Below are 21,428 nucleotides of genomic sequence, written 5' to 3' on the forward strand. Positions count from 1 at the left end.
AATCTTCCTTCTTCCTCCACAGCGGTTGAGAACAGCGTGGTCTTGGCAAGACGAGGGCCCTTCTCTGCTTCTCTCATGGTGTAGATTTTCTTTTGTTTTTCCTGTTTCTGTTTTGTGACCTTCATTCATTTTTATGCTCTGATATTGTGCACTGGGCTTGCCTCTTCTTCTTCTTTGCCGATTGTACAGGATTTGAGAGAAACCCGGCCGCCGTGTTTTTAGCTTTCTGCTGCCTACCGTCACCTCGACTTTTGATTTCGTGGTCTGCTGTCATATGTGACGTCAGATGTTTTCGTTCGCGACCTGTTCCGTGAGATGTTAGGCCTACATCTACGTGTGATTGTAGGCCTATGTTTACAATTGCACCCTGTTTGTGTGTGTGTGTTTTCCTGAAACAAACAAACGTACATATATATAAACCTCTTCTACAATCATATCACCGTAGTTCGACTTATATAGGTCTAGGCTCGATGTGCTTTCGGAATTCCAAATGCCAAAATTTGAAGAAGAGACTATTTTGAAAAAAAAAAAGCGCCCCCAAGAATATTCTCATAGTTCTGATCTTAAGATAGGATTAATATGGAAACTCTTGTCTACGATGCTTTCACTCCTCTCACGCTGTAATTTTCTCAATTTCACAAAAATTGAATCCATTTTGGAAACTTTAAATTCACGATAAGTGATGACAAGATGAAGTCTTTTACAAGGTTCTTCTGTCACGTTACCTCTTCCCAGCGGACCACCACAACCGTTCCAAAACTATTCTTGAGCTTCCGTACAGAAGGTATTCGATATGCGAAAAGAAGTGCTACAGAATAACAGTTCAGTCCGAGAAGGCTTCTGTTATTTGTAAATCACCCTTGCTTAGGACGGAACCTTTTCCTCGTGTGATCGTAGTTTTGTGTGTGTGTGTCTGTCACGTTGCTTCGTTCCTCCATCATGCCATTATCTTCGGTGATTTAACTCGAATCCTGTAGCAGTACGAGGAGAAGCTGGAAGTAGTAGACGTAGAGAGCTGAAAGGGAACTTAAAGTCACGGCAGATGACCTGGAGTGAATCTTTTAAAGAGCTGAAATAGATTTCTAAAGTACTGAAACAGATTGCTGAAGAGTTGACAGATCAAAGTAGAAACAGGTTGTCAGACTGGAACGTTTTGCATGAGTTTGTTGTTCATTATCAGCACAGAGTTAACTCCACCAACTGTCATTGTTCAGTGTAGTTATCCGTTTACTGAAGATAACTGGGCCTCTGTAACGATCATGAAGACCACTTTGTCACCAGATTACTTCCATGACATATGAAATATGTCATCATAGACCCATATCCCACAGAAAATAAGTTTGAACAGGTAATTCCATGGTGACCTAAAGTCTTATTATTATTATTATTATTATTATTATTATTATTATATATTAGCTTATAACCTACTTCCAGTCCCGACTGCTAAATCAAAGGTTCTCCCGAGAAGGCTTTGCAAAATCTTGTTCCGACGTTGCAAAAAATCCAGAGCCAAGTGCACAATCGTAGAATATACATACGTATTCCTGTTGGGTTGTACTTGTACATAGAAGATATGTATATTTTTATTGTTATGTGTTTACCATAAAAGATCCATTATACCTCAAGGCTTGTTCCTTATATTTGTTACCAGGTTTTACTGAATTCACATCCCCCCCAAAATATGATCAAGATGCAGTATTTTGATAAGGTTTAAGTTTTAGTAGTAGTAGTACGTCAAGCCAGAATAACATTGTGCCATAATTGTCACTGAGAGGTATTTCTGTAAGCATATTTTTGCCCCCTGTGTCAATCTTTTTCTTCTACCACCACCTCCTTTCTCCCTCTCTTTCCCCCCCCCTCTTCCTATCCTCCCTTGGCCCCCCCACCCCCTCCTTTTTTCAGAGATTGATCATCGATCATCTGCGGTCTGCTCTCTGTCACCGTCACCGGTAGATATTGGTGACCCCCTTTTTTTTTTCTCCGAGTTTTAGGAGTTTGTTGCAATGAGACTGATTTTTAATTCTTTGTGTTTTCAGGTTTTTGAAATTTTCCTCTCATGAAAAAATACCTTTAGCTTTCTCTCTCTTTCTATATATATTATATATATATATTAATATTATATATATTTCTATATATATATATATATATATATATATATATATATATACAGTGATCTCCCTGCTGTCGCGAGGAAGACAAAAACATCTTTACTCGCAATCTACTCTCTTGTCCTACTCCTCCTCTTCTTCCGCTAGCTAGTGATGAGACCAGTCTCTGGAAGGAGAATGCCTATTCCTGCTGCCCTGCTTATTATCACCCGGGCAAATACCAGAGAGAAGCACGAAGGTGATCTGTTTGCGAGAATAGTCTGAGAGTTCGAGTAGCTTTCTCCCAACACCTTCTCATCCCTCCTGTCCCCATTCTCACTTCTTCCGCCTCTTCCTCTTCTTCTTCTTCTTCTTCTTCACTTTCTTCTTCTATAAGGTTCACCCAGAATGTTGCCTCTCTGTCTCTTTGTCTCTCACTTCCTCTGTAGAATTGTGACGTAGTTGCCACTCAGCCAAAAATAACAAGCTAAGTCATTTTTGTCAGACACAGTGTTTTAATAACAAGTGATACACTTTGTCAAATCTTGTAGAGATGTATTTAATCGCCCGTCAAATTATTTTGTTAGCTGTAATGTCTTATTCAGTAGTGTTGTCCCGCCCTGGTCACCCCCACCCTCCAACCCCCCCGCCCCACCGGGCCCCCCCTTTCGAAAGCCTTCCGAATCCTTGAGGTTGGAAGCCAGAAAAGGAAAAAAAAAGACATTGTGGAATGGCTTAATTCCTTGTCCCCTCTCAGTCATTTTTGAAAGGCCCTTCCGGTATATACCTACTCCGCCCCCAAAAGCCCACCTCGTGTATCCCCCAACTGACCCAGTCTTATAGTTGTGAATCTGTCACTGGTTCAGCCATGAGAAAAAAACAATGTGTGTGTATTTTTTTTTTCAAGTATCGAGTCTACCAAACAGCCCCCAGTAGTGGAGGCTTCCTCCCAAAGCCTCAGGCGAAGGCAGCAGACTGGGGCTTTGTGTGCAGCCTCCTCCAGTGGCTGCTGTGGTCTTGAAGCATCAACAACAACACAATCTCCTCACCCGTGTATTTAAAAAAATGCATACGCCCCCTTCTAATGATCTCCCAACGTTTTATAGAAGCTTAAACTAATGTTATATATATATATATACTACAACGAAGCAGGCATCAGAAAAAAAGAAAGGGAAAAATATATAAAGAAGTGGTTGAGTAGAGTTAAAAGGAGATTTCAAAAAAACACCACATTTTGCATTGGTTCAACGACCCTCACTTTTTACGTAATGGCGAAGATAAAGAAGATGATATTTTGGGTTCGATACCAATCGTAATACTAGCTTCCTAGAACCCGCGGCCTCTGTTCCTGTTTTGACAAGAGCAGCTGCAGCAGGCAAAAGTTTCCCAGAATGCGCGAGATGTGCTTCACCTGTTGCTCGTTCGGTGGACATGATTCCACGATTCCTAGCCTGTGTCATCTCCAACGATCTTATTCACAGCCACTCGCCTTCACTTCCCATCTAGAAAATGTGGAAGCCGTGCTTGAAAGAACTCCGCTTTTGCGTGTAAATGAGAAAATTTGGTCATTTTAGAACACAGAGACTCGGACGGGTGAACTTTCGATTGAAGGGCCTATACGCTGCTACTGTGACAAGGGCCGTTGTAAAGCTTTAACCTATATATCTAGCGAATGTAAAGCCCTGAAATCTAACGATTGGTGTTTTCTGTTTTAAAAAAACGAGCAAAATCTCTTAATATATTTTACTGTAATTCCTCTTGATCTGTTTCTGATTACAGTCTGATTTAGGTTTCCGAGAACAAAATCTTTCAGAGGCTCTCGTTTTCGTAAACCGCTGATTCTTCTTCTCGTCGCAAGAAGAAGAAGAAGAAGATCCGCTTGACCGCATCACGCCGCGAGTCTCCTGAGTAGCACTGTGAGGCTGTTCTTGTTTCGTTAAAGTCAGCAGCACTCTACCAAATTCATTTCCTCAAGCATTACTAAATGGGAAGGATGACCAATTATGAAAAGATATGGAGGAGGAACGTTGAAATCTTCGCCTGTAGGTACTTTGACTGATCGTAATCCAAGAGGGTCAGGCAGAAATTCGCCAGCGGCCCTTGTTGAAAGCAAGTTGCTTAACTATATTTGTAGCGTGAGGGAGCTTTGGCATTTGTTAAGAGATTGACCAGTGAGTAATGAGTCATCATTGCCATCTACTTTAAAAAAAAAAACTAAGATTTCTTTGCCATTCGGAAGATAAAACGCTGGAAAATTATATGTCCAGGTGACCAAGGTTCAATATGGACACGATTGAAAAGAACGAAACCTTTTCTCCTTGGATCAACATATTTCTTTTTTTCCGTGTATGTATTGGAATTTTTCCCTCCCCTGTTATTAAATGGTATTGGCTTGTACTGTCTGTGAATTGAGACAAAGTTGAACCGAGGGGGGGTTGGGACTGCGTCCCTCCCCCCCCGAAATCATCCCTAGTTAGATTATAAAGGTTTGATAAACGTTGTTTTTCCTTTTGTGTAGTCAGCTGTTGTTGTTTCATTTTGTGAATTTTTGATCTCACTAATAGCATTTACCTCAAGAGTCATTCTTTGTTTTATAGGAAATCCTTTAATTTTGTAACCTTAAGTATGTTAACAGTTTATTGATATGGAAGAAAAAATAATATGTGTTAAAATAAAAAAAATGAATTTACAGCCGTAAAGATGCAGCACACTTTCGAATCCTGTGTCATTATGTTGGACGTTTGTAACGGATCAGAAGAAGAAATTGTAACCTCCGAGAATTCGGATTCATTTTCGTATTGTTCCTCTTTATTACCTCTCTGTCTCTCTCTTTCTCTCTCTTTCTCTCTTTCTGTCCCTCCCTAATACCAATTTTGCATTTAATCCGTTTCCCTGCGGATCAGACCGGATCTAACTGGATCTGACCGGATCTAACCGGATCAGACCAGATCCACGTGGTCGATTTAGCAAACGGAGAGGACACGTCGCGCATGAGTATTTTTAGAAGCAACGCGAGCGTCTCTTTAACCTCTTCTTCCACATAAAAAATAAATAAAAACACTTTAAAAATAAACGAAAAATAAAATGTGCTTACAATCAAGTGTTCCAAATGTTTCTTATACTTATGGCTCCTTGTAATTATATATTTACAAAGAAAGTACCAATCAGGACTTCCACGTATTATCATAAAGTTCTCCCGATTTCTCGAGACTTTTTTTGTATCGACTCCCCGATCTCTTCCCCTGTTTGTCACTCGATGAATATTTCTTTTATATTATAATCTATTTCTCTTCCCTTAATCATCAGGAATTCCTGTCTCGTTATCTCGTATGAAACGTATATATAATATATATTCAATATATCTTAACTAATATATAATTTAGGGGGATCTCTCCTGCGTGGGAATTCTCCAAAAAAAAAAAAAAGAAGTAAAGGTTCTTTCTGAAAGTACTCTATGAATATCTATTTAATGTGTTCCAATAGCCTCTCCTCTGTACTACCTACTATGCTCTCTCCTAGCTCCAATGTTCCTTTCTGTCCTAGTCCCGTAAGACCCCTGATGCGTTTTGATTTGCAAGTGTTCCTCGAGGATTATCACTCCCTTGAGGATGCTCCTCCATTATCTCCTACTCCTGACTCCTCTTCCCTCCACCTAATCCATCTCCTACTCCTCCTCCTCCTCTTTCTTGAAGTGTTTTTATTTTGGCCTCAAGTGGATTCTTTTGTGAAAGCTGATGTCTGTCGCCTCTCCTCATCTGTTTCTCGTCTCTTTGAACTTGAAAAAAAAAAAACCTTCACGAGCCCTTTTTGATGGCTCTCTGTCTCACCTTTCTTCCTACATTCCTTCCTTCCTTCCCAGTGACTGCTGGGGTTTTACAGTTCGTAGGTGTTTTAACTGAAGTGATTCAGCCTTTAATACTTAATACAGTAAACTTACTTCTGAGTCAAGTCATCCTTTTGTTGATGTGTCCCCCCCACCCCCGCCCCCAACCCCCAAACTCCTCTTTCAAAGTAATCACTCTTGTATACAGACCTTAATTCCTATATGGTTCCTAAATGGTTCATCTTGTATGTTCCCTAAAAATCCATGATGGTTCCACTTAACATATTAAAAGGAAAAGAACTCTTGTGGTCATAATTAGGTGTTCCCGAATCCTGAGTGAAGAAGACCTCTATATTAGGTGTTTCTTACTACTTTCTGTGGTCTCCCCTAAGTGTTCCTTATCCCGGCTCCCCCTTTTTATGTCAATTCATGTTGTTGTCCAGAGGGGATCCAGTTTTTGAAGATTGCCGCTACTGGTTTTCTTCGTTTGAGCATTTTCTCTTGAGATCATGGTTTTCATTTCTTCCTCTCTCTCTCTCTCTTTCTCTTTCTCTCTCGTATTTCAGCTCTTCTTCTTCTTTACGTCTTCTCTGTCTGATCGTTCTGTTAGACCTGAGATAATCTTCCTCGTTTCTCTCTCCTGCCCCTTCTGATTTCTTAGCTTTTTTGAATCCCCTTTCTTCTCTTTAGCAAAAAAACCCTTTTGACAGTTTTCCCTTTTACCTTAAGTGGTCCCTTTACGATGCAATGTTCCCTTTGCCCATCCCGTTTCTAGTGGTTCCCTTTATGGTGTTGCCACCTCCTCCTCCTCCAGTGGTCCCTCTACAGTGTTGCCACCTCCTCCGCGCTTCGCCGTGTATGGGCGCGGTTTTGCTGTAGTTCTTCCACGTTGTATGTTGTATTGTATACTTTGTGGTGTGTTGTACTGCACACTGGTGGTCAGATAGTTTGTATGTATGACTCAAAACATAAGCAGAGAGTGAATGCTTGCGTATAAACATCTCCATCATTTGTATGTACTGGCCATAAGGATATGCCTGAAAATTGTACCAAAGCTTATGTGACTATATACAGTAGGAAAGACATTGAGTGCAATTACTTTGGAAAGTGTAAGTGGAGCGTCGTCTTGTTCCTTGGACGAATGATCCAGCATCGCGTTGCATGAGTAAATCTGCCGATGAAAGTTGTTCGGCTGAATCTGCGAGGAGCGCGTTTATCAGAGTGCGTGGAGAAGATAAACAATGTAACACAGTGCAGAAGTGCTGACAGATCGGAATGAAAGAGAGACAGAAAGGTGATGCATGCTTGAGAAACTGATCCCTCGTCCCGTTTTGACTGCCTACCCCGTACATCAACGAATGAATGTGGAATGATTGATTCAAGCCTGGAGACAGGCGAAAAACGAACAGTGCTGGTGCTAGTGCTGTGAACACAAAATGAGTCGTCATATCCAGCCAGGGTCCACCGCATATCTGCCAGGCGACCGTCCCGCTAAAACACAGAGTCGCGGGGGTTGCCCTGGCCCGGGCCATCACACTCCCTGTGGTGGTTCAGCATTGGTTCTCGTGGCCCACAGCGCGCGTCCCAGGATTGTCTGGCCGGTGAGTCTAGCCGGGCGCGGTGTGGGCTGGACCATACTTCCCCCCCACGTGCTACCCGGGGCTCAGTTGTTTCTCGGAACAATTGGGTGGAACGTGGGGCCACTGACAATCGCGTGTTGTTTGTGTCGCTGTGGCTTGTGGCGGAGGCGCCGGCGCACAGCAGCCTGTGGCAGCGCGCGTGCGGGTTGGCGAGCCCGCGGCCTGGTGGACCGCCCGGGGACGCTCGCCCACTGCTACTTGTGCGCTGCGGTGCGCCGGAGCACCTGGGCTCCCGAGGCCCTCACATGTCAGTATTTATTCAGTTTAACCTGCAATAAAAGTCAAATCTATATTCATGTGGATTATAGAGTGATAACATTCGTGAACATATAGAATATTAAATGTACAAACATAAGCGTGTGGCGTTTCCTTCGAACCTTCTCCGTCCTTTTAGTCATAGAAGTGTTGTCTGTCAAGTGTTCTATAATCTGAAATGTGATGATTGATGTTAACTAACATGAATTCAAAATTTTATGTGGCTTGATATCAAATTCTTCCATAATTCACACATATGGCTTCAGTGGTTTATTAAAACCTCAGACACACACATGCCAATATATATATATTATATATATATATATATATATATATATATAGATATATATATATATATATATATATATATATATATATATATATATATATATATAATGTGTGTGTATGTATGTATATTATATAGTAGTTAGTATCCAGGGAGTAAAAGAGGGCATTCAAGATTGGAGGTGAGTGGCACAGTGTGTATGGGGAGCTTATCCTCAACTAAACAGTTGGGCCATCTTTTTTGGTGGGCTTAGATAAAAAAAATAATGATAATAATTACAAATATTATGGAAATCAAATTCAGGTAGAGTCAATATTCACTCGAAGAAAGAAATAGTTTCTTCAAGCCACTGAATAAAAGTAAACTTAATTGACTGCTCAAGTGACCGAACGTCATGTGAATAAGTAACAAAGTAAACCAGGTCATGGCACTTAAGAACCCTGGTATCAGTATACCGTCGAAATCATGACCTTGTAGTACCAGGAAAGTTCTTTCCCGTGAGTGGGCTCAGTCATTCGACTGCTCCATACTGGTAGGTAGAACCTTTTGTCCTTGAGATAAAGCGTACTTTCCCATCTTATTATGGAATGTATTTCGGTACTAAATGTGGAAAAAATACTTTATTAATTCCAAACAATGAGGATTAAACATTTTACTTGCAAACAAAGGAGATTTAGCAGTAAAAAAAATATTTGCAAGAACCATGAATGAGTGAAAACTTAGTCACGAATGGTTCGATTACGACACTGGTTAAGCTATTTATAAATACAAACAATTATGTCTATAGACAGACTGCATGATAGAGAAAGAGAGAGAGAGAGAGAATTTTAGAAGCCTCTGAGATTGCATTGAGTAATAAAGAAAAAGTTAAAACTTATAAATCTTAAAATAAAAAGAAAAAAAATGGCAACGTATTCTTTGCAATACAAAGTATAGGCTACACTTGAATTAAGATCGGACGTGACTGGCTTTTTAGCCTAAGTCACGATATAGAAACAACTGTAGTATCGTGGTCTAAGTATATATTCTGATATGTGTGTTTTAAGTGACTTAATACTACATTTGTATGAAACGGGGAGCAAGGAATTAAGTCCTCCCATACAAAGGAGAGATTATTATCGTTTATCATTCTACTCAACCAACGTTCCTACTAAACCAAGGCTGCAACAGAGGCGCCTTCCACCACAAGACACGCCATAACAAAGAAGCCCTCGGCTTTAATGAGAGATTTAAAGGTGGACACGCCACGGACAAGCAAGGTGAGTATATAGGTCTAAAAGACTAGTTGAATTCTTCAGCTCGCTGACGAGGATTTCGGTTAATTGGAGCCGACGGTAGCACCACCAATATTGGGTAGTACTATAAAGAAACGAATGTTTATGATGATGGTGGAAATGCAACTAGACTTATAGCTCATAGTAGTACTGTGAGGGAGATTTGGTATTTATGGTAATCTGCGACTAAATGAGGAATAATATTGTTCTGCACTGCTATTAAAAAATCCATAGAGAAATTTTGGATAAACTCGTTTACGAAGACTTTCCGCTAACTGGACTATTGGATTTCCAGTAGTTAGAAGGAGAGAGAGAGAGAGAGAGAGAGAGAGTTTTGGAGGAGAGGAGAGAGAGAGAGAGAGAGAGAGAGAGAGAGAGAGAGAGAAGAGAGAGAGCATGAGCATGAACTGCTTGTTTTTCAAGTCAGCAAACTGATGACATAGTGAGAGATAAAAAAAGTTTGAAAGTATTAATTATATAAACAAAACACACCATTGTATATATTGGTTTGCCAAGCAAATTACCTCAGGTCAAAACTACAGTCATTATTAACATTTCAGTTATAAGATTTCAGCCTCTTATATCAGTCCTCATAACCTCGTCCAGCTTGTTAAAGGACAATTTAAAACCACTGTCTTGTTTTACTGGGTATCCATATTGACTTCATTCAGCGAAACGACAAACCATCAAGTACAGCAGAAGGAAACGGTCATAACTCGACCGTTGGGAAAGGTAAGTTCTGAAATAAGAGAGAAGAAGAAGAATATTGCGATGTTTCTCGAACTACGGTACGGTCTACGGCCCATATCTTGTCAGTCTCCAGTCACTATAGACTCACCACTCAGTCCCTCTGACGTTCGGTGACAGGTTTGGACAAGGTCTACGTACGGACCCTTGGCGGGATAAACTATTTAAGAAGAGGAGGATAACCCGAGGGCCACTTTGGCAAGTACATTGGTGTCTCGTTGTGAGCAGCTCCTCAGAAACCAATTGGCAGGCCTACTGACGTTTGAACTTTGAAACCTCATAACACTCATTTCATTTTGAATTTTACGTGTGAAAGTCTATATATAACTTGTCACCCCAACTCTATATTAGTCTTAAATCCATTCGTGCCTTTGCCTTGAGTAACTTAAGTTACATAAGTACATGCAAATACCCTGTATGCGCATATGATACTATGGGGAACAGGCTTATTCGGACCTTGGCTGATTCGGACCATGTACTGGCTTATTCGGACCTTTATCCAGGCTTATTCGGACCTTTATATGATTGGCCGATTTTTCTTTGCAGTTTTACCTCCAGAACAAGAATTTTAAGTAATATTTATTCGGGCGACCCAGGGGCTCGTACTAAACACGGCGAAATACATTTGACGCCCCAACTCCTGGTGGCTTTCGTATTCGCGGGGACGAACGATATGGAATGCTTGTATAGAAATACCCATTGCTATAATATTAAATTATTAGTTTGGGTCCGAATCAGCCAAGATTAAGGTCCGAATCAGTCCAGGTGCCGAATAAGCGTGCATCCCTGTATACTACTATTTTCTAATAGGCACAGGATATTGGTACGGCAGCCGTATCCTGATCGCGGTAGATATTGGTACGGCAGTGAACTGCGCATGCGTCACTTTCAGACTCCCTGCCGTACAAATAACATAGTGTGGTGGGGTACGGCAGATTCTGTTATTGGTGCCGTATTGCGCTCTTGACTTGCTGTAGGTACGGCAGTTAGCTGTATCCGTTTACCAGTTTGCTAATCATACTGTATTATGTGACCAGAGTTCGGCTTTATGGCCGGACAGTCCCGCTTTTTGAACATCTGTCCCGCTTTTTTTTAGTTAGCAAAATGTCTTTTTGTGTGTGTGAAGAATAGCGGTCCCATACGAAGCTGGAACCTTTATTTTTCAAAAGGATAAAACTGGGGTCTGTATTGTTAAAAAGGTATTTAGTGGAGAACAACCGCCGAGGAAAACTAGTAACAACATGATTGGTTGTCAGTGGTGAACAAACCTAAAGATAAGCAAACAACTGCTTGTTTGATTGTCAGTACCAAAGAGGCCTTAAAAAATCTGTATTTTTTTCCTTCACACACTATTAAGTATTTCAGTATTGAGCAAACCCTAAGCAGACATGGATCGCATTTTTTTTTTGAACGTCAAATTAAACCATTAGTAATCGAAGACACAATTCCAGTGATTACATGGATCAAGAAAATAAAGAACTTATTTCTCGTGAAATGAGATGCGGCTGCTGCAACTTTGTAATGAACTGGACGAAATGTGCTTCAAATCTTGATAAACATATTTGGAAGTGCCAAAATAAGGACTCTGCAAAGTACAAACATAAGACCTCAATCAGAAAAAAAAAATCATTCTATTTTAATTCTGAATTGACACTTCTAAAATGGGTTGAAGCCATTTTTTATTGGTATGATGAAATTGGAGAAATGAGTGCATCTCTGTTATTAAACATCTCACTGAAAACTATGGTTGATTTATATAGTTTCTTTCGTGAAGTATGCACTAAGCATTTTGAAACTAACCCAGTTCAACTAGGTGGGCCAGGTATTACAGTGCAAGCGGACGAGTCTTGCTTCTCACATGAACCCAAACATCACAGAGGAAGAACTCCCCTTTCACAATTTTGGGTTTTTGGAATTGTAGACACATCAACAACACCAGCCATAGGATATATGGAAATAGTTGAGCGACGTGATGCTGGTACTCTTTTGCCAATAATTGAAAAAGTAGTTAGGCAAGGATCGACTGTTCACTCAGACGAATGGGAAGCATATCAGAAAATCAGCAACATAGGATACCAACATGAAACTGTGAACCATTCCTTAAATTTTGTTGATAAAAAGACAGGTGTTCATACGCAGCACGTAGAATCCTATTGGAACAAGCAGAAAGGTAAAATAAAAAAAAGATGAATAAATGCAAAAGGATGTTCTTACACTCCTATTTACAGGAATTTATGTTTCGTGAACGTTATAAGGAAACTATTTGATTCTTTTTGTTCTGAAATTTCAAAACTATATGTGTACAATTAATTTCAACTGATTTAATTTTAATTACAATAAATTGTGTGCTTTTAATTTGGTATACTTTTTGTAATTTTTATACTTACAAAATAAAGTACTTTGATAATAGTTTATTCATTTTCAATGTTATATTCATAGGGTCCAACTGGGACCCCTATTCTTCAAAAGGCCCACTGGGACCCCTATTCTTCAAAAGGCCCAAACCCCTATTCTTCAAAAGGGTTGTATGGAACCGCTATTCTTCAAAAGCTCCTTTTTTTTCTTTTTTGGATTTTGTCTTGCTTTTTTGTGCTACAAAAACAAAACTATCCCAATTTTATTGGAATAGTGCTGAAATTTTGTTTAATTTTGTCATTTCACTAGCTGGTAAATTCTATCATCTCCGATAGCTGCAATATCCAATGAAGTGAATTAAAAGAATATTGTAGTGTTCTATAAAGGCAGCAGCCCTTTGCGACTGCCGATATCGGGCAGAATAAAGGGCCGGGAAAGTGGCCAAAGGTACGATGGTAGTGTATATATTTACGGATCCAGGCTTATTCGGACCTTAATCTTGGCTGATTCGGACCCATACTAATAATTTTTTTATTAGAGCAATGGGTATTTCTATATAAGCATTCCGCATCGTTCGTCCCCGCCAATATGAAAGCCACCAGGAATTGGGGCGTCAATTACAGTCGTCCGAATAAATATTACTTAAAATTCTTGTTCAGGAGGTAAAACTGCATAGAAAAGTCGGTCAATCATATGTAAGTCCGAATAAGCCTGGATAAAGGTCCGAATGATCATGCCAGTACATGGTCCAAATAAGCCTGTTCCCTATATTTATATACACTCCTCTTTGAATCTCCTCTTCGGAGTTCTTTTCAGCGCCGATTCGACAGTTCGTGACTACGTATGTACAATTTTTGAAACTTTTCAGCTCGTTATAGCCTGAAAACATATATTTTTCGGCGAAAACTAATGTATTACTCAGCGGTTCATGCTGTTCCGTAGTCATTTTTCTTGCGGTCACTGGACTTGAGGCGGTAAACAACGGTATGCGCATGCGCAATTCACAAGACTACCGCGATCGGGGTACGGCTGCCATAGCAATATCCAGTTCGTTTCTAATACGCTTGAAAGAACGTGAATTTCGTGATTATACGGTACTACAATAGCCACTTAAATCCTGCTTTAGCTATAGCAACCGTAGAAACTACTGAAAATCTTCATGTAGGCAAAGTTTCCACTTAACAAAATAAAACTTCCATATAAATTGTTCCTTCAAGTTGAACAGTAAAATGCACCATTGTGTATTAAGATATTTTTAAAATGAGATTTTCGTCGTATATAAACAGAAAAAAATTGATAAAGCAAAGTAAAAAATATAGTAGAATCTTCAGATTCATAAAGTTGTATAGGTAACAGTATTGCCAACCGTATGGGTAATTGCCCTGCATGTAGGGTAGGCTAAGAATTCTAGACCACTGGGCATTATTTTAAAGTTTAGGGCAATTTTAAGAAGGCCTGTTTTGATCAGTATGATTATTAGTATTCACAATATTGCATATAAACATAATCTAAAGGTTTATTTTTTTAACATAGCCTCAGAATATTGGGTTAGTTACCTGTCTTCGTAAGGAGGGTGGGGTTGGCATTACCGAGTCCAATATGGTGTTGATGTTCTTACTTGTAATTTGTTAAAACTGTGAATTCTCTTCCTGCCTTCATTGAGTCGCGACTAATTTGCTCACATTTTAAACATTTTTGTAAGTATGGCGTTTAAATAATCTTATAAGAAAATTTTGAATTTTATTAGGCTACTTAAATATTGTAGGTATGCTGGGCTAATCACACGTGCTCTACCTAGGCTATATAGGCCTAATTTTGCTCATTTTCTCAAATCTTGTGATTATTGCTTGACAGATTTAATATTTCATTGTAATCCAGAATACCTACACGTCTAATAAATAAGGAGAAATACAATATTAAATAAAACCTAATTTGACGGCGTAGTACTAAACAAAATGTAGGATAGGCCTAACACCACAAGCAATAACCTTGGTGGGGGGGGGGGGGGGGGGGGGGGGGGAGAATTCGGAATTCGTAGGCCAATATAGTTCTCATCGACAAATATAATATATGACGTGGAAGATAAATAATTTAATTACTATTACGCCCTTATTTGTCAACTCTACTAGTCGTCAACTAACCTAGGAGCTCTTGACAGGGTCTACAAACAGCTTTAGTAGCTATTCGCAACAGATTTGTAACGTGTCATAGACAGACTACCCTCTTATGGCACTGTATCTTTACTTTTACTTTTACTTTTACATTTAGGGGTTTATTTCTCGCCCTCCATCAGACACTAAGAGTCTGTTCAGGCGGGCCTTGATGTGTGAAAATAATTTCTTTCCAGTTTATATTTTGCTCTGTATCTTTTCAGTATTCGCTAGCATTTGTATTCAGGCTTAATAGTTTACTGATCACTATTATAACACTTTCCAAAGAGATAAGTCTTCAGGTTTTTCTTGAAAGCTGCCACATTTTTGCTATTCTTGACATCAAGTGGAAGGTGGTTGAAGAGTCTCGGTGCAGCATAACAAAAAGTTCTTCCTCCTATTGCATGATTCACACTAATTTCGAATAGTCTACATGGGTCATCAGCATGTCTTAACTCTTACAGCAGCGCTAGTAACTTGAGAGTATGGAATCAAGCAATCACGAAGATATTTAGGCTTATCACTTGTAAGTGCCTTGTAAGTCAACAAACAAATCTTAAATTCAATTCTAGCCTTAACAGGTAACCAATGTAGATCGATCAGTGCAGGAGTTATTCTCTCCCGAATAGCCTAACCCATTATAGGGTGACATAGCCCAAGTAAAGGACATTGACTAACGAATGACTTGGCATTTACCACCATAGAAATCTAAAAGCCCATTGAACTCTCATTAAGTTGTACCACTAACCTATTTGAACCTAACGTAAATTTGTAATATAATTTCATAAAAATGTGATTTTTGTAGTTGTTTGGTGAGTTTTCAGTTCATAGCAGTTGATTAGTGGTAGTGATATTGGCTTTATCTTACTAGAAATGTACACTGTGCATATTCAGTGGGTGATATTTATTTAAAAATACTACAAAATCATTGAAGGTCGAGTGAAACGTTATCTCGGTTATTGAAAACTTTCACTTGTAGCTACTTGATAGCACTTGGATAAGTTGGTAGTAGTGAATTTGGTACCACGAATGAAAGATGCTGTGTGAACACCCCTTCTCTGCTTGGAACCCCCATGAACAAATGAGTCCCCCTGTGATTCTAAATGGTTTCCACGTCACCTGAGGTACAGGCATTGAAGACTGCTATCTAGTCTGCATACTTCTCTGAGAAAGACTAGAAGTCTTTTGAAGTGTTAATAATTTTGTGTCTTCTGGCAGTATGCCCAATGAGACTGGCCTCATGCTACTTTGCAATGCCAGGCTTCGCAGTCGGGTAAAAATTTGTAAAAGATAAAGTACATTCCATGATTGGAGGATTTCTAAGCAAAAGTATGTGAAGGAATTACAGGGTTGGTCAGATAAATGGTGTACAGTTTCGTACATACTGTGGTAGGGAAATTTTCAGGAGGAAATCTAGGCTGCCAAGGTCTTAAATAGAAATTGGTCATGAATAAAAAGTGGTCATAAATGGAAATTGGAGGAGCGAGGTACACATTTAAAAAAGTTTGGCTGCTAAGTGGAAAGAGACCAAAGGGAACTGTGAAAAAAAAGATGAAACTTGGCTGAAGGGGCTTTCAAAAAATCCTTAGTACCTTGTAAAATCTTAAGTGTGTGGCACAGAGCCTACCGAGAGGTGCCTTCTGCCGTGGCAACGGATGAATCTATGCAGGTATGGTTTGACATTGAGATTTAAACAAATTTCTCGAAAAGCAAACTGAGATGAGTCAACCTAGGTAGGCTGATAGTTGTAATCACTTAATGCTTAGTCACAAGTTGACTAAGCTTTAGATAGGCATATGGCCTTTTAATTGCCATTCCATTAGAAGCAGGTTAAAGTTTTATTATACTTGATTTTGTAAATCTGTGAAGTGTAAAAGCATGTCCTAATGAAGCTGTTAATGTTCAAAATTAAATGTGTTTGAGGGGATAATAGCTGAATGTATTTTGTAATGTTTTTTAAAAGTTTAATAATTTTTTGTTTATTGGTACAGAACAGTACTTGCCTGTGTATCATGTTACAAGTTTACAGACTTACTTTATTTGAAAGCATCCAAAGTATTATAAAGCATATGCAAGAGTAAGGTTAGAACTATATCATACTTTATAGTCAGGTTTTCAAAGCAGAATATGTATCACACTTTGTAGGCACCAAAATTGCTTACCAGTTACATAATACTCTACAGTGTAGAAAATAGTAGGCATTTTATTTTTGGGTGTACTGAAAAATATTGATGTGTGGGGTATATATTGCCGTGTAATTTTTTAGTTTAGTTTCTCAGTGAATTATGTTTTAAATGTCTAATTTCATTTGATAAATTTAGAGAGTTGTGAATTTAATGTAAATTTTTCAAATTTAGTATGAACTTTGCAATCAATCATTTAACCGTTAAAATTTTCAGTAGCCTGTAGGAGTTAGCAAGTTGAAGAAGCATGGCAGAAGGAGCTTCTCCATTTTGGTTATTCACAATTGTGGCGTACATATCTTCATACTTTACCGGTATTAACAAGGGCGTTGATAGAGCTCCTATAGATACGGACCCACTGAAATTGGTAAGTGAAGTAAGGTTTTCCTACTTTTTGAGATGCTGTAGATGGCTAGCGCTATCAGTTCACCTCTTGCAGTGAACTTTAGGGATTACTTAGGTTGTTTGCAATGTCCCTTTGACCCGTAGCTGCAACCCCTTTCATTCCTTTTACTGTATCTCAGTTTATAGTCTTCCATCTTCTTTTCCACCCTTTCTGAACACTCGTTTCATGGTTCATCTAGGAGGTCTTCTTCCTGGTACACCTTTAAAACCTTTTTAGTATGTATGTACTCGCAATATCTCTTAAGTCCCAACACTTGGCATTTTTCTTATTTTCTTATTTTTGAGAAAATTTGAATTTTAGTCAATCTGTTTAGATTACAGTATATACGTATTATAGTATATGTCAGACTCATCATCCACCTCTCTTTCAGTTAAAGTTATGATGAGTAATACAGAGGATGAAATTTTAAAACATGACCCGTTTTCTTGGACCTGTTAATTTTACTTTTGAAAATTTCTCATAAATCATGAACTAACTGCATTTTCCAGCTATGTTGCCATCTGCTTTGGAAAATCGGTTGAGAGCAAAAGGGTATAAAGGTATTGTAAAACTAAATGTAATAAATTATGAAATTACAGGAGTATGATTTTGTAATAGTCGGTGGTGGAAGTGCTGGTTGTGTACTAGCTTCAAGACTTTCAGAAGATCCCAATGTAACTGTTGCTTTATTAGAAGCTGGAGGACAAGAAACAAGAATATCGATGATTCCTGGTCTGGTTGGCTACCTCCAGCTTTCAGATATGGATTGGCAATATAAAACGGAACCTTCCTCAACATCATGCCTTGCAATGGTAGATCATAGGTAGGTTTACTCAAGTCATGTTTTCTAATGATTATGCAAATAATAAGTAACAAAGAAATAAACTAAACCATATCCTAGTCTTTATGGCCAGTGTTTAAAATGTTGGATAAAAGGTAATGTTTAAAACAAATAGATAATGCTTTAATGCAATATAAGTATACAGTATTCAGTTTATGTTCTTGCAACATAAAGCTAAGACTGCAGAAGGCTGTGATACAGAGGTAATGGCAAGGCCTATGAGTAACAGGCAGTCCCCAGCCTACGAGAAAAGTTCTGTTCCTACGCAGTGTTTTAAGCCAAAAATCATTGAAAACCCTAATAAAACCTTACTTTAATGCTTTGGCGGTATTGAAAATTATGTAAACTCTATTTTTGGGTTTTCCATTAAAAAAAACTCCGTATTTATTATTCTGCCACTTTGGAGCCATATTTCTTCTGTCGGACTGGCGTTTTAAGTGTCGTATCCCTGAACTGTGTTGTAAACCAAGAAATAATTTCTGATTAATATATTTGAAAAGTGTCATTATTCTTTAACTTCATAATCCAGACCTGCCATAAGGTCATAATCCGGACCTGCCATAAGGTGGTGACTGACTGTAGATGCTACTGGCAGTATGGCCATGTTTAAGTGTAAGGCATTTAAAAGGCACTCAGATATCCTTTTAGCTGCAAATAGAGGTGTATACATACTCAGATCATTTGGGAAAATCTTAGCTAGAAGGATGGATGTTGAGCATCCTCGACTAACCTTGTAAAGAACTCAGCCTTCGGAATCAAAGACTGGTATTGGCTTGTGTAATGACGAGGTATCTCGGTATGAAGACCCTTGGTAGCTTGCATGTATTTCTTTGGGTATCTTGACTGGATGGATTCAGATTTACATGGAATATTTGACCATTTATTCAAAATCAGAAACATAATATTTGTAAACTTGGTGTTTGTGAATGATTTTTAAACATTAATGTTCAACTTATTCCTTCTTTGCATACTGTTGTGGCACTTATCCTCAGTTTTGACTTTAAGAACATTGAGGAACAGGAGCATATCTGTCTGTACAGTATGTACTTTGCATGGTACAGTTCTTCACTCTTTATGCTTCAACTTTGTATCCAAACATTGAAACATTTGTTACTTTCAGGTGCAACTTTCCTCGAGGCAAAGTTATCGGTGGTTCTAGTAGTATAAACTATATGCTTTATGTTAGGGGAAACAGAAGAGACTACGACCACTGGGAGCGGTTAGGTAATCGTGACTGGGGCTATGATAAAATCTTACCATTCTTCAGACTGTCCGAGGACAACCAAAATCCGTCTTTAATAGAGGATGAAGGTATGTATTCTTAAATGTCGCCAATAAGGAGTCGCCTTATGTAATGCAGTATACTTGTAACCAGAGCGAGCAAATATGCATAATGTTTATAGGTAAAAAAAATCTATTTGTATATGAGGGTGTTGACTTGAGGTCTTTGTTTGTTCTGATACGTAATACAAACCATCGATCCTCTAACAATAGGAATGTAACTTAGCTGCAGCTGGAACCGGTCGTAAGCTTCGAACAAGGGGGTTCGGTAGTTAACTGCTTGTCCGACAGTCACGCTGGGCGATAGAAGTGTTGTTCGCCGCTCTGCCCGCTTTCGTCGTATGCTTGGATTACTCCTTCATTTTGTGAACATATTACTTTCCCTTTTACTGGTGTGCTTGTGTGAAAATAACATGAATACCTGGTTATTTTTTGTATTTTGTGCATTGTCTCGTGGATATGGATTCCCGCGAGCCGGAAAGACCCCCTCGCCCCCCTGTCAGCCGTAGATTGTGCCGTGGTGTGGAGGGCCGTAAGTGTGTGGTCTTTCGATTCCTTTTCGAGGTGGGTCCTCATGAGTTGTGTGCTCGGTGCCGAGAACGTGATTGCTCTCGTGCCGAGCCCTGTGATTTGTGTATTGTTTGGTCGGAGGAGCAGTGGGAGCGTTATGAAGGGAGGAAGATACCACGTAAGCCGGCCAGGGAGTCATCGAAGGGTTCTTCAGTTACTCCCTTGGTTACATACATGTCGTCGTCTTTTCTCCCTCCATCACAGCTCCCGCGTATGGCTCCTTCCCCTTCGGGGGGATATCTCACTCCTCTTCCCTCGATCAGTCGAGTGTAGAGGAGGGGCCAAGGTACCCCGACGTACAGTTGTATTCAGGGTGGTCCGTTCGCTCAGGTTTGCCTGCCACGGGGGACGATCTCGGCCGGGTCTGGTACTTGCTGGGGCTCCAGAAGAGACAAGAGTGTTCAGGGCCTGCTGGGTCATCTCACGAAGGGGGCCGGGCCGGTAACCCATGGGCTGGTGACAGCAACCACAACTACAGTGTCCACGCCGGGTTACGTTGCTCCACCTCACCTGGTGTATACACAACACGTGTCGATGGTGACCCCGATAGCTGCTGTGCAGGTGCCGCTACCAGGTGTGCAGAGGGTGATCGTGACGCCACCGCCTGGTTTTGCCGCTCTTCTCCAGCCCCTGACTTCCGGTGTCCCAAGAGCTCCCCGTTAGATCTGCCGCCAGTACAGAGGATGCTGCTGGTTCCTGCTCCGCCTCCTGTTCCTGTGCTTGCCGCCCCTGTACCAGTTCTGCCGCCGTCCTTCCCGTGGTGTTGCTGCCCCCACCCCAGGTCCTTCCAGACAGGTGCAGCCGGGTCCTGTTGCTTTGGCAACTGCCCCGGCTCCGTCCTGAATGGAAGACCTGACGGTGGTCCTGAGGAAGCTGAAGAGGAAGGTGTTGTCGTCGTCTTCGTGTGCCGCCGCTTCCCCTTCGACTTCCAAGGCCCCACAGCCGAGGAAGGAGGAGGTAGCCTCCTCCCCCCCTAAGAAGTCTTGCTCTGAGACCTCTAAGGGTGCCGTCCCACTCCGGTGGGACGGTTGGGACTTCAGCTGGTCCTCCTGTTCCGTCGGAAACGGGGCCCGTCTCTCTTTCCGCAAGGAAGAAGAAGACTGGGACCGGAGGAGTACCGGCTAACACCGGTACTTCCTCGCCTGGCGTCAGAGGTTCTGCCTCGACGCCAGGTACAGGTACCGTCTAGGCCTCTCGTTCGCGAGAGGTACCGAGTGTACGGTCGCCCGTGGGTGACCGTGCAGCCAAGACCCAGGCAACCGAGTGCTCGGCACCAGGATCCAGGCACGGAGCAGAAGACTGGCAGGAGTCGCCCAGGTGACTCCCACCAGGCCAGCGATCGCCTCGTGGCGAGCCGCCAGTACCCAGGGTTGACGCGACAGTCCCAGACCGGCCGTGGGCTGAGGCGAGGAAGCGGTCCCCTCGGTCGCCTGGGCCAGCCTCGGCTAGTCCAAGCGGCGTGTTACGCCGTGAGGACAGGTCTCGCTCCCACCGGGACTGGGCGGATAGGGGGGACCAGCTGCAGCTCTTCTGACGCTCGGGACTGTCACC

At 40.8% G+C, this 21,428-nt stretch overlaps 2 protein-coding genes across 3 annotated transcripts in view; both read left to right on the top strand.

Annotated features, from left to right (window-relative positions):
- Nucleotides 1-7,905, top strand: part of LOC135214359 (diacylglycerol kinase theta-like) — a 113,477-nt gene extending 105,572 nt beyond the window's left edge. For both annotated transcript variants that reach the window (XM_064248586.1, XM_064248585.1), the window contains one exon: nucleotides 2,995-7,905. In XM_064248586.1, coding sequence (XP_064104656.1) covers nucleotides 2,995-3,023 — 29 coding nt within the window. In that variant the 3' untranslated portion in view covers nucleotides 3,024-7,905. The remainder of the gene's footprint in view (nucleotides 1-2,994) is intronic.
- A 2,239-nt stretch (nucleotides 7,906-10,144) lies between these two features.
- Nucleotides 10,145-21,428, top strand: part of LOC135214360 (glucose dehydrogenase [FAD, quinone]-like) — a 47,188-nt gene continuing 35,904 nt past the window's right edge. Inside the window, 4 exon segments of the mRNA XM_064248587.1 lie at nucleotides 10,145-10,310; nucleotides 17,017-17,167; nucleotides 17,785-18,008; nucleotides 19,147-19,337. Of these exon segments, the coding sequence (XP_064104657.1) occupies nucleotides 17,048-17,167; nucleotides 17,785-18,008; nucleotides 19,147-19,337 (535 nt within the window). The 5' untranslated portion in view covers nucleotides 10,145-10,310; nucleotides 17,017-17,047.

Source organism: Macrobrachium nipponense, chromosome 45 (assembly GCF_015104395.2).
Source record: "Macrobrachium nipponense isolate FS-2020 chromosome 45, ASM1510439v2, whole genome shotgun sequence".
Taxonomy (NCBI): domain Eukaryota; kingdom Metazoa; phylum Arthropoda; class Malacostraca; order Decapoda; family Palaemonidae; genus Macrobrachium; species Macrobrachium nipponense.